The sequence below is a fragment of the Sus scrofa genome, chromosome 1 (genome assembly GCF_000003025.6).
Source record: "Sus scrofa isolate TJ Tabasco breed Duroc chromosome 1, Sscrofa11.1, whole genome shotgun sequence".
In the NCBI taxonomy this organism is placed as follows: Eukaryota; Metazoa; Chordata; class Mammalia; order Artiodactyla; family Suidae; genus Sus; species Sus scrofa.
In genome coordinates this window covers 166,572,393-166,586,094 of record NC_010443.5, presented here as the reverse complement: position 1 = coordinate 166,586,094, position 13,702 = coordinate 166,572,393, and the positions used below count along the sequence as shown (strand labels likewise).

Genomic DNA, 13,702 nt, shown 5'->3' with positions numbered 1-13,702 from the left:
CCTTGCTCTGGCTGGTGGCAAGAGGGAGAGATGGCAAGTCACCCTTCTAGTCCTGATGTGGAAGGGGAACCAGGTGGGATTTCTTTCTTGGCTTTTGAGGCTCAGCATTCAGCTTAGTCTTTAGTCTTTGTGGTTGTTGTTGCTTTTTAAGACCACACTCGTGGCACATGGAAGTTCCCAGGCTGGGGGTTGAATTGGAGCTGCAGCTGCCAGCCTGTGCCACAGCTCACAGCAATGCTGGATCCTTCACCCACTGAGTGAGATCAGGGATTGAAACCACATCCTCATGGATGCTAGTCGGATTCGTTTTTGCTGCACCACAACAGGAACTTCAGCTTAGTCTTTTTTTGGAAACCAGGGGTGGAAGGCCTATTTGGGGCCTCAAGGAGCAAAGAGACATAGTGGAAAGAGCTCTGGGTCTCTCCCTCCCAGCCCTCTGGCCAGCCCTCACTGGGGCAAATTATCTAAACTCTTGGTTATGGAGGTCTTAGTAGCCAAGAAACAGTATATTCATTTCATTCTCATGATATGGTCCCCATTTTACAGCAGGGCAACCTATGCCCAGAGAGGTAAAGAAGTGGGTTTCAAGATCACAGATCAGGGAACTGGCAGAGCCAGATCCTGGGCTTATGGCCTCCAGAGCCCGGCTGCCTGATGAGTGAGCCACACCTCCACATGGTGGTGGCTCCGCAGCTGCCAGGTCCTTGGTGAGACCTCTCGGTGCTGCTGTCCTTCCATCTCTCAAAGAAGTGTGTTGCTTCCTTCCAGCTCCAAGAGGTTATTGGTTCTCAAGCTTGTGTGTGTGTGTGTGTGTGTGTGTGTGTGTGTGTAGGAGGGGTGGTGGGTGGCTTCCGGCTGCTTCCAGCAGGGCTGACATCCTGTCCCAGCCCATCCCCAGCTCCTCAGGAAGGAGCATCCCCTCTCCTGGGGGGTGAGGGCAGCCGCTGGACGGAGGAGCAGAGGAAGAGAAGGCAAAGGAAAGGTGCGGAGATGAGCCCACGGGGAGAGGGGCCTGCCTCCCTCCCCTCTCCTGGGATCACTCCCTCCTGTCCTTGAGATGTCAGAGCCTCTCTCTGTGGCTGCTGGAGAGGGGCTGGGAGCATGAGGCTTGGAAACCCATAGCGCCCTTCCCTGCCGCCTGCCAGCCGCCCTCCCTAGCTGCGGCAGAAGCTATAAAAAGCACAGCCCTTCAACAATAGGTGACATCACCCAGCAGCGGAAAGAACTGGATTCTTCCAGATGCCAGGGAGAGTTACAGCCCCCACCCCTCCCTCAGGACGGAAGCCCCTTGGGAAAGGGCTGGGGTATGTATGTTCCCTGGATCCCTGGAAGGGTGGGGTTAGACTCCTGAGGACCGCCTCACCCTGTGGGGGAGGGGAGGCCCATCCTGAGGGATGTGGGGGATGGACTTCGCTGGAGATTTTTCAAGGGAAGGGGGAGAAGGGAAAAGAGCTGGGGTGGGGGGCGGGGGAGGCTGGCTAGATCCCTTCAGTGTCCTCTGAACGTTGTGAGACAAGCAGAGGGCGGCGGAGGAGTGGCAGTGGGTGTACAAGGCCCGCAGGAGACATGGGTCAGGCCTGCCCTGAACAGCATATCTCTCTGGGGCCCCTCTCGGTAGTTCCCTCCCCAGCCCGTGTGCCGCACAGTGCCTGGCACAGAGCCGGCGTGCCGACTGACCTCTGAACCTTGGCTCTGGATGTCATGTCTGATATTCAATAAGCTGACTGTTTGGTCTGGAGCTGGTTGAGGGAGGCCTGCTCCTGGAGGGGGCTTCAATTGAGGCGGGAAGGTCAGAGCAGCCCTGGCAGCATGAGTGGTCTCCTCACCCCTCCCTGGAGGCTGCTGGCTCCTCTGCCTTTACAGCCCACCCCTCCTGGACCTGGCCGAGGATGTCCCGCTCTGTGTGCCCTTGGTGCCCGCCAGGGCTTTGCATGGAGAGCACACACAGATGGAAGCACCGAGTATTTGATGGAGCTGAACTGCCAGTCCTTTGCGACTCTGAGCCTTGGTTTCCTCACTGGGAACTAGGGCTGTAGATGAGGTGCTCAGAACGCTGGCTGGGAGCCAGGAGACCTGGTTTCCAGCCCTGTCTGGGACGTGACTCCCTGTGGGACCTTGGGCAGGGGCTTCCCCTGGGCCCTCAGTGTGCCCTTCGCCAGGAAGGACTTGACTCCAGCCTTGGGGCGGGGGGCTGTTGACTCCAATGCCAAGAGGCTTAGCTCAGAGGCTGAGGAGGGGCAGAGACCTGAGGGGCAAAGTGCGGGCTCTGGGCTGCCACTTCTGGGCAACTGGACTGGCAGCCAGAGCAAGAGCTTCGTTCCTCTCTGGTCTGGGGACTTAATCCCCTGCCCTCTGGATCAGCAGCCCCGGGCCAGCCCATCCTGTGCCACCAAGCCTGATGTCCTTTCTCTTTACACCCACCCCCTTCCACACACACAAGCCACACCCCTCCCCTGGGAGCTCCCCTTCTCTCTGCTGAGCCACATTCCAGCACGTGCCTGGCCAGCCTGAGCTCCACCCTCTCCGCAAAGTCCCTGGGACCCCTAGATCCAGCTGCTCCTCTTCCCTGAACCCTGGACCATGTCATGTCTCCATACTGACTCTGTGGTGTTCTGGCTTATGTTCAGATGGCTTGAGAAGCACAAGTCTCATTTCAATGTTTGGCGCCTCACCCCAGCATCCCAAGCCTTCTCCTTTTACTCCTAACCTCCCTTTGCAGCCTCCTTCCTGGCCACCATCCCAGGGCTCCAACCACACCAGATGACATCCGTCTTCCAAACACGCCATGTGAACTCTGCCATCACGGTCTGAAAGTTCCTGTTGCCCCCGAATTCCTACGTTAAAATCCTAATCCCCAAGGGGATGATATTAGGAGGTGGGGCCGTCAGGGGATGATGGATCATGAGGGTGGAGCCCTGTGAATTAGGGCTCCATAGCCTTTTCCTGTCATGTGAGGACACAATGAGAAGAGGGCTCTCACCTCAATGGTGTCCACTGATCTCAGACTTCCAGCCTCCAGAACCAGGAGCCCTACATTTCTGTTGTTCAAAAGCCACCCTGACTGTGGTACTTTGTTACAGCAGCCCAAGTACACTAAGACATCCTCCCTCAGGGCCTTTGCCTATGCCCTCTTCCTGGGCCTCCTCAAACCTTTTCTCTGCTGTCAAAGTCCTGCTTCACCAAGGTCCATCCAGCCTTCTGACCCTCGCTACTCTGCCTGCACCTCAGCCAAAAGGAATCCTTCTCTCCTCCCTGGGCACATGGGCCTCTGTTTGACCTAATGCGGATGCAGCTACCTCACTCTGCGTTGAGACCAGGAGGCATAGTGCTGGGCACAGACCTCCTCTCATCAGCATAGCAACTGCCAAAGGGCTGCACCATTATAAGTGCTGTATAGAGAGGAGCAACACTGAGGCTCAGAGAGGGTACATAACACACTCTTGGGTCATCCAGCTAGTACATGGTGAAACTGAAACTCAATTCCAGGTCCACCAGAGTCCACAATCACACTGTCTTGGAAGCCCAGCATCCGGGGTGGGCACACTGTGGTCCAGTGTGCCTTAAACTGGGGACAGCTGTTTGGCTCGTGTGGCCAGAGCTGGGCCTTGTGCTTTCCTTGAGCACAGAACATGGCTGTCTGGTTTATCAGCTGGGGTCCTGGAGCACGTGGCACCTGACATAGGTGAAATGACGGGCTGAGCTAGAATCGGGCAGGGCCATGAGGCCCAGTGACCTCTCCACCCCTTCCACCCTCGCCCTGATTCAGGAAGAAGTTTTCCCCCCTGAGGTGGAGCCAGAGCAGCCAGCCACTCTGAGAGCCCGGCCTAACCTGTCCACCCAGAGCAAGCTGGATGCTGCCCTTCTCTTCCAGCAGGCTCCCCTGGAAAGATACGAGACAATGGAGGGATCTGAGGCTGCTGTCATGGGCTCTCCATAGATTGATATCATCGTGAGACTGCACAGAGCAGAAGGAGCTCGGGCTGTGGGGCCAGCAGCCCTCCTCTGCTCCCCAGTTCCGTGATGTGTCCCCAGCCCTCAGCTTGGGGTGGCAGTGCCTGTCACATAGGGTGGCAATGAGAGCTAACTGGTAGTGTCGTATCCAGCCCAGAGTGGGTGGAGGAGCTCAGTGTAAAGCAGCCCCAGAGTTTCAGGGGTGTCCTCTCCCCAATGCCTAGTGATAGTGGCTCAACACCTCAGCACAGGCAGGGATGGAGTGGGCTGTGGCACAGGCTCCTTCCTGGGCCCCCTGAACCCAGGAGAGAAGGATGGGCAGCACCTCCACGCCCTTGTTCCCACTGAGCCCAGTCCTCATCTGCACTGACCATCGAGCTCTCTGGTTCTCACCGACTCCAGCTGCCTCCTTCCCAGCCCAGAAAGCAACCCATGTCCTTATTCCCATCTGGGCTTCCTCACCTGTCTTGATGCCCATCCTCTAGCCTGTCTGTGCTCTAACCATTGGCCACTGTCACCATTTGGCTGAAGAAAGTAACCAAACCTAATGAACCGTGCCCAGCACAAGCTCTTGCCCTCACATGGGCCCTGCTCTTGCTGCTGCTGCTCTCAGGAACCCTCTTGGGTTGACTCAGGGCTCTGACCTTCAGGAGCTGGTCAAGTCCATTCCACTCTCTTAGCCCCTTCTACCACCCCTTTCTACTAGGTACTGCACCAGCGGACCTCTTCCCCACCCTGCAATTTGTTAACCAGTGGAGACTATTAATTGTGAAGCTCTCTCTTTCTTTGGATAATTCATTAGCTGGGCTATATTCATCCACGCAAGCATTCATTTATCTTTCCATTCATCCATCTATCCATTCACCTTCATCTTCTTCCCTTCCATTCATTATCCATCCATTCAGTCATCTATCCATCCATCCATGTAGTCATCCATCCAAAAATTCCTTCATCTATCCAACTAATCTAGCCATCCAAGCATTTAACTCTCTATCCATACATCCAGGCATCCATCCATCCCACTGAATAACTACAAAGCATTTATTAGGTACTAGGCTCTGTGTTGGATGCTTGAGATGCAGAACCAAAAAGGCCATGGCCTCTGCTCTCAGGAGCTCACAGGCAGTCTGGAAAGACAGGAGACATGAGCTCCAAAGTTCCTTCTAAGTCCAGGACTCTGGGAGTCTAGGACCTGTGCCCAGGCTATGCCAGTGGCGCTAGAGATGCCTGTGGCCTAACTGGAAGGATGATCTTCCTTCACCTGGGAACACCGGGGACTGGGGCAGCTCCTCCTCACCAGCTTGGCTGAGGTTCTGAAATCCCTTCTTGCTTCCAGGCTGGTGTTTTAACATTACTTACGGGCGACTGAGGAAAAGAGCAGGGACCCCTCTCCAGAAACGTGGAGGCTACTGTCAACAGCTGGCCCTGCCTCCACCTGTGAAAATCAGGAGAGCCTGGGGACAAGGTGGCCCGACAGCAGCTTCACATTTTCCTCTTCCTGGGTTCTTCATCTCCCCTCCCTGAAGTCTCCGCCTGCTTTCTTCCCTCCACTTCATCTCCCCACCTGTCCTCTCTTCCCCTTCCCTCCATCTCCTGCCTGCTCCCTTCTCCTCATTTTCTGTCTCCTATTTCTTCTCTCTCCCCAGTCAGGGGTGGGACACATGGCTTTCAAATTCTGGGCCACCACGGTGGGTCCTTGGACAAGTCACAACAACCCTCAGCCCAGTGTCCTTCCCTAAAACCACGGCTCACAGAGGACAAAACCAGATGGTACACTTGCCCAGCCTGGAGGAACAGGGCCTCTTTTCCTCACGGCTCATCCCTTCCCTTCCTTTCCCCCTTCCTCCTGTCTATGTTCCTTTTGAGACCACAGACCAGTGCTGAATCACACACTGAATCTTGTTGTTCTGATTCACACTGACAAAGTCAACACCTTTCAGTGAAATCACGCTAAAGGCATAAGACCTGCCAAACAGTCCATGATTTGCTCCCCCCCAGCCCCGTCCTCTTCCACCTCCCCATCCAGGGTTGAGGGGTTGGCTAGAGGGATGACAAAGAGGACAGAAGAGGGCAAAGAAAGAGGAGGGGGGAATTTAGAGAGGAAGACCTCCAGATGGAAGCTGGGAGGAGCTCCCATGCGCCCACCCTCCCCAGGAAGCAACCGTCCTGCTCACCGACGTGTCCTCCGAGCATGAGGCAATGATGTTGTCGATAAAGGGGTTCCACTTGATGTCCAGCACGTTGCCCTGGTGACCGCAGACTTTGGGGTAGTTGGGTTCAATCCTGCCCGTCTGCCAAGAGAGAAAGAGAGAGACAGGGGGGTTAGTTTGATGGTCCTGGGATGACCTGAAAGAAAAACCTGTACCCTGGGCTTCTAAACTGGACTGGAAAGTCCTTGAGGGCCCAATAATGTCTTTTCGTCTTTGGGTCCCTGCATCCTACCGGGCCGTATTGCTCAGCAGCTGCATCCTCCCAAAGCTGAATGATGGTGGGTAGGACTGCACTGGTCCACACAACACATTTGTGTAATTTAGAGAAAGATGCCCCTTCCTTTAAAAAAAAAAAAAAAAAAAAAAAAAAAAAGTTTAAAGTGAAGATGAAACTCTCCACCTGAAGGACCAAAAAGCCTGGTGAGCAGCGACCCTGGCAGTTACTGGGCCATGTGTCTGCTCCTCACTGCCTCTAAGAGGCGGTGACACAGCTAGGTTTGGAGCAAGAGGAGGCTCTTTCCTGCTGCTCCGGGAATCAGTGGAGAGGCCTGAATCGCCAGGGCCACCCATACGCGCTCATAGAAGTTATTCTGCCTGGGATATGAAAGGTGCCATTCCCAGGAGCAGCATGCTTGTGCGGTGCACAACTTAAACACCTGTACCTGGTGCCCTGCGGTTGAAAGCGTAGTGTTTGGAGTCACACGGGCCTGTGTTTGAATCACAGCTCTGCCACTTTCTAGCTCTGTGGCCTTGGGAAAGTCAATGAACTTTTCTGAGCCTTGATTTCCTCATTTCTAAAATGAGGATGGCAACGCCTTCCTCTTAGTATTGCTGTGAGAATTAAACGAGCTAACATGCTTAGCAGAGTGCTTAGTGCGGAGATTATCATCAGAATGGGTGCTCAATATGTGACAGTTTTTATCACACAGGTTGGATGACACCTTCTCTAAGAAGTCTTCCCTGATTCCTCAATGGGTTAAGAATGCCTCCTCTGTGCTTCCCTCTATTATAGGCACCAGCTGGCAGAACTGTAGTTTGTTTCTATTTGTCTGTGAGCCACTGAGGACAGGCTTGTGTCTTCCTTGTCTTTGAATATCTAGCTCTTTACAAGCTTGGCACACAGTAGGTGCACAGTAAATGACCTAGAAGACATCCTGCAAGGGGATGGAGTCCACCAAAGATGGAACAAGGGGTTGGGGGGGCCGGGGGAGTTCCAGGCTTAATGGTGATAAAGGCAGCAGGGAAGGGAGGGGAAACGGCAGATAGAAGCTATTGTCTCCATCCCCAGGTCTTTTTAATATTGGCTTTTTCAGGTGTGGAGGAAATATGGAGGGTTTTCCCAGTCACTACCCATCTGCTAATAGTAGTTAGGTGATCAGAGGCACCTTACTCATGTCAAACCTCACCCTCCTTTTATGTTCCTCAATAAGGAGAAAGACAACCAGTTTCTGCCAAGCACCTGCTAGATATGACTTATACTTCACCAGTGTGATGGGGCAAGAGTTACTTCAGAGTGTGCATCCTGCCATAACCTCTTGCCCACCCACTCCTTGCCTGCATGTCTATCAGCTTATCTCCAGATCGTTTGTTTTTTTGTAACTCAGCAGTTGCAAGATGGGTAGAGAAAAAACAGACCTAGAGGAAATGGCAGAGTTATAGAGGGTGAGGAATGAGGCAGAGAAAGAGAGGAAAGGGGTCTTGGAGGTCACACTCAGACCTCAGTACACTGACACTGTACATTGGGGGAAATTAAAGATGGGGGGAAAGGATTTGGAGAAGACGGCTCTCAGTTAGGAGTGGGATCCCCTTTCCCATTGAATGAGGGAAGCAGTTTAAACTGGAATTTTTTTTTCAATTACTTTTAGGTTGTTAGACTATGTTTCTTTAAATGAGACTTCGAGCAGAGACTGAGCCACATGTGGCCTTGGGATTTATTAGGGTTGCACAGGTACAAGCTTCTTTAACTCTGATAAATCCCAGGGAATTAGGCGTGAGGAAACTAAGGCCCAGAGAGGTTAAGGTACTTTCCCAAGGCTACCCAGCTGAAAGCAAAGCTAGGATTCCCACACAAGGGTGACCATCAAAGTTGAGCTTTCCGAACCCTATGGCTCACTGTTGGCCAGCTCCCCTCCTCCAGCTCTGTCATCCACAGGAGATAGGCCCTGTATCTGCTTGCACAGTTCACTTACTCTCTGACACAGCCCCTCCTTACATCTGATCCCAAAGGCTGCCCTGGAGTGGTCCCTGAGAAAGGCCATCTGCATAAAGCTTTTGACATCCAGGCAAATCTGAGGGGCACTGAATCAATCAATAGGTGGTCATCAGCTAGCAGTCACTTCTGGCCAGCAGCCTGTAGGTGATGCCCTGGAGGGACAAGTGAAGCCTCATCACTGGAATGTATTCAGAATAAGAAGAGGTCAGGCCCCTGATGTAATGTATACTGCTGGGTGGAACTCTCTTTACACAATGGATGCCTTCCCCAAAGGGGTGGGTAATGATGATTTTCAGGACCAAAACATATTGTTGTTCATGTGCATGGTGATACCTAGAGTTATGCAGTGCACAACCTGCTTGACTATATGCAGCGCCCCCGAGGGGAGAGGACCTCCTTTCAACCTGGCAGATCTGATTTTCCCATTTTACATAGCAGGTTCCACATAAAATTTTGGTTGAAAGACAAATTTCACTGCTCAGAAGAAAAGTTTGAGAACCACAGTTTTATAGAGAGATCAAGCAAATTAGACAATGCAATATTAACTCCAGGAAAAAAACTGTATAAGAAAATTAATGCTGGAGTTCCCATTGTGGCTCAATGGTAATGAACCCAACTAGTAACCATGAAGATGCAGGTTCGATCCCTGGCCCCACTCAGTGGGTTAAGGATCCAGCGTTGCTGAGAGGTGCAGTGTGGGTCACAGACACGGCTCAAATCTGGCACTGCAGTGGTTGTGGCATAGGCTGGCTCTCATCAGGCCCCTAACCTGGGAACTTCCATATGCCGCAGGCGTGGCCCTAAAAAGAAAATAAAGGAAAAAAGAGAAAAAAAGAAAGCTAATGCAGTCATAGTGCTGATGATTTACATACCATACTTATATCGTGATAATAATGTACATCCGGAGTATTTATTTAAACATGAATAGTGCTATAATATACTGGGAAGGCAGAGGTAGGAAAAGTGTGTGGGTACAGTTAAGAGGGGAGATTGAGCTGGCAGAGAGCCAGATTCTCATCTTCCATAATAGGAAGTCAGTTGACAGTGTCTAAGATTTAAAAAATCAAGGCATAGCAGTGAAAGCATGTAATTAAGAAATATGGGGAGAAGTGCAAAAAGAAACAGCTAAAAGCAATGAATGCAGCTACCTTTAGGGAATAGGAAACAAGAAGTGTGGCAAAGCAGGCTAGGGATCAGGGGTACAAGCCCTGGGATGCTGGTAAATGTTTAACAACTGGTTTTCCAGGGGAAAGAAGGCCCTGGTTTGGTGCGTCTGCCCATTTCAGTGGTGTAAACATTCCCACCAGGGCTAATTTCAAGCTACCAAGGTGATATCACCGAAAGAAGAGTTTAAAGATATTCACAGTAGCACACCATTGTATTACATTTCTACCATACAGACAGAATAGATGTAATTACCTCACGAACACATATAGTAGTAAAATAATTAGGCTTTTAATATTTAGTACCTGTTTTTAACGTAACTCATGGAATCAAAAGTTGTGTAATTTAATGTTTAATAATGGTCGTACTGGAGTTCCCGTTGTGGCGCAGCAGTTAGTGAACCTGACTAGCATTCATGAGGATGGGGGTTCGATCCCTGGCCTTGCTCAGTGGGTTAAGGATCCGGCATTGCCGTTAAACTGTGGTGTAGGTCGCAGACGCGGCTTGGATACCGTGTTGCTGTGGCTGTGGTGTAGGGGTCCGATTGGACCCTCAGCCTGGGAACTTCCATATGCCGCAGGTGCGGCCCTAAAAAAAGACAAAAAGACCAAAACAAAAATAATAATAATAATGGTCATGCTTAAAAACTGCCTTGCACAACACCTAAAAATGTAACAATAGGCTCTCACGAGCTGGTACAAGCAGACCCCGGCACACCCCTGTAGTGCTGTAGGCCTTGCAGTGCTATTAGGCTTCATGAACTCTGCACAATCATGACTTTGATAGACACAACAAGGAAAGAACAAACAAATAAAACCCATACACCAGGTGTTCTAAAGGAAGCTTGTTCTATATTTTTTCTGAATTTTTAATAACTGTGAACAAATCTTCCCCCCAACCCCTCAAGTGCCTCTTTTTTCTGTTCCAATTTCTGGCTGGGGGTGCGACTAGTGACCAAACCCAATACTGCCTTCTCATACTTGTGATCACACCCATATATTAACATAATCACGTTTATATTGATTTACAGATATAACCAAATTTAATCCTCATGACAACCCCACCTTACACCTGAGAAAACAGATGGGTAGAGAGCTTCTAAAGAGTGGAGTCAAGGTTTTCCTCTGTTTCACAACTTCAGCATCACTGCTGAGCTGGTTGGCTCACAGTGGGTCTGGGGTCTAACGCGCCACCTGGCTTTCGAACCTCAAAGAGCGCCTCAGCCTCAACAGAGCTAGGGCGGACACCCTGCTGCAGGGGGTGGGGTGGGGACGCCTGTTACAGGGCATCAATAAGCATCAAGGAGATCTTTGAGCTGTCAGGGTTGGCCTTATCCTGGAGGCCTCACAGGACAAATCGAACCCCCTTTGCTGGGTCAGATCTCCAAGGTCAAAAAGTTGGATGGCGGCTGCTGTACCTGAACCTTCTCAAAGAGGAGCCCAGTGCTGCATCTCAAAAACACACCAAAAGAGAGCTGAGAGGGGCTGAGACTCAGGTTCTCTATAAGGTGCAGGGGAGCATGAAGCAGGGCAACTTGCCTGCAGATCGATTTGACAGGGTCTCAGAGACTTCTGAAAGGTTCGTAGCCTTTGGCCAATAACTCCACTTTGGGAATTTATCCCAAAGAAATGAACAGGGAAGGATACTAATACACTCACTGCTATGTTATTTATAATAGGGACCAATATTAAATGCTCAGCCATAGGGCACTGCCAAAAAGAATTCTAGGACACCAATATAATGCAAGACTATGAGGTCAATAAAAATCATATTTTAAAAAAGTATTTATTTAATGACATTGGAATTGTCCAAGCTCTAATGGTAAGTGAGAACATCAGAATAAAGTTATAGGAGTTCCTGTAGAGGCGCAGCAGAAACGAATCTGACTAGGAAGCAAGAGGTTGTGGGTTCGATCCCTGGCCTCACTCAGCAGGTCAAGGATCTGGCATTGCCATGAGCTGTGGTGTAGGTTGCAAACACAGCTCAGATCCTGCGTTGCTGTGGCTGTCATGTGGGCTGGCAGCTCCGACTTGACCCCTAGCCTTGGAACCTCCATATGCCACGGGTGCAGCCCTAACAAACAAACCAAAATAATAATAATAAAAAAAGAATAAAGTTATAAACATAAAATGATCCCTAGCTGTTAAAAAAATACACAGTCTGTCAGAAAAATACATCAAAGGGTTAAGGGTGGCAATCTCTTGCTTGTTGGCTCTTAGTGGATTCTAATTTTTCCACAATGAATATTTACAATTTCTATTAAAATTACAGATGCTATTTAAAACACACAAAACAAAACTTTTTGTTTTGTTCTGTTTTTGTTTTTGTTACCCCCGGTGGGACGTGACCACTACAGTTTTGGCTGAAAACTATTCCTCTCCAGTTTGGTCAGAAAGGTCTTAAAGAAATGAGATGCAGACTGATGCCACCCAGGTTTATATGCCTCAAAAGCTTTTGTGGAACACAGATATGTTTGTTCATAAAGGCTTCTTTACTCCCTTGTTACCATAGGTCAGAGGAAAATAATATCCTTGAAATTGAATAAACTTACATAACTAACTGAAAATAGGTTTATGTGTGTGTGTGTGTGTGAGAGAGAGAGAGAGAATGTGTGGTGTGTGTGTGTGGCGTGTGTGCAGGCTGGCCCAGCCTTTCCCTGGAGATGCTGGCGGGTGTGGCTCACCCAGCAGGCTGCCAGGGGAGTGGCAGATACCCTGGGCCTCAGTCCAGGCTTTATGTGAACCCAGTGAACTAACTGAGGACGAGATATTTTCAAAACAACCTGCATTGCAGTTTCAGCCTCCTAGACTCTCCCACTACAGTAAAGTTGAATTTTGTACACAGAAGCAAAATGTTTTCTTACCTGGGCTATCAGCTTAAGTGAGGCAGAAAGCACAGACTCTGAACAGGAGGTAGGGTTTTTCGGCCCAGTGCCAGTTCACATCACTAGCCAATGAATAACCTTGAACATGGGCTTTGGCCTCTCTGGGTTTCCCAGATTCCTAGACCCTGGACTAATGCCCTTTTTGCTTCTTCATGGCCACCTTTTATACTATATGAAGCCAGGTACACCTGCAACCAGAGAGCCTTGCTTCTGGCATACCAGGACAGAAGGTCACAGGACAGTGCTACTGATGACAACAATGAAAAAGATGATGGTAATAACAGACCATTTGGCAAGTGCCTTGTGCTCAACAATTTACACACATTCATTATTTTACTTCAATCTTACAACAAAGTTTTGTAAAGTTTTATTCAATCCTTACCACCCTCCAGCAATAGTCCATTTTAAGGATGAGAAAACTGAGCTGTGGGACTGAGACTTGCTCAAGGGGATGCATCTGGGCTGTGAGAAGCTGCAATTTGCACTCAGTGCCCTCTGGCTATGCTGCCTCCTATGTCACAATGCAGGTGAGACACTTGATACATTGGGGGAAAAATATACATCTTAAGTAGGATCTCAGAATCTCTCCTGAGGTTCTCAGAAGGGACAGGCTGGCAACTCCACTGCAAAGACTGTTACACTTGCTTTTGAAGACCCTCCTTCCCCACTCCGTCTCTCCCCTCCTCTTAGTGGTTCCCAAACTTTACGTTCATTTTAGAATCACCAGGGATGTTTAAAAAATTCCCATGCCCAGGTTGTACCCCATATCAACTTAATCACAGTGTCCGGGAGGGGGGTATCCAGGCATCAGTGTCTTTTAAAGATTTCCAAGTGATTCCATTGGGCAGCAAAGTTTTGGAGCCACACCCTAGAGGCTCCATCTTCTGCTGGGGCCTCCAGGAAGCACCTGCATTACTCTAGGGCAGAGACTGTCAGCGTTCCTCCATGGGGGTGCCAGGGTGGGGTGAGAAATCAAAGAATAGTATTGCACATTCAGTGCAGGCTCAGATGAAGCAAATAGGAAGCTAAACAGTCACATCAGGTGATGTGCAGTTTAAAGGAGGCCCCAGGGCAATGATAACTGCTGACCCAGGAGATGGGGGATCTAACGGTGGAACCACAAGCGGTGGAAACATGTTTAGGGATTTCCCCTCTCCCGTCATCATACTCCCTCCTCCACCTGCTGCCTAACACACCCCAGACCATCCAAGGAAGCTGCCTGTGGTCTTCTCTGCTCACTCTGCTCTGGATGGGTGTTGACAGTCAATGAGAGAGTCACTA

The 13,702-nt window shown here is 50.3% G+C and overlaps 1 protein-coding gene across 4 annotated transcripts in view; it reads right to left on the bottom strand.

Moving 5' to 3' along the window:
- Nucleotides 1-13,702, bottom strand: part of CORO2B (coronin 2B) — a 142,971-nt gene that overhangs the window by 22,746 nt on the left and 106,523 nt on the right. For all 4 annotated transcript variants that reach the window (XM_003121757.5, XM_013993330.2, XM_013993332.2 and 1 more), the window contains exon 3: nt 6,126-6,242. In XM_003121757.5, the coding sequence (XP_003121805.1) occupies nt 6,126-6,242 (117 nt within the window). The remainder of the gene's footprint in view (nt 1-6,125; nt 6,243-13,702) is intronic.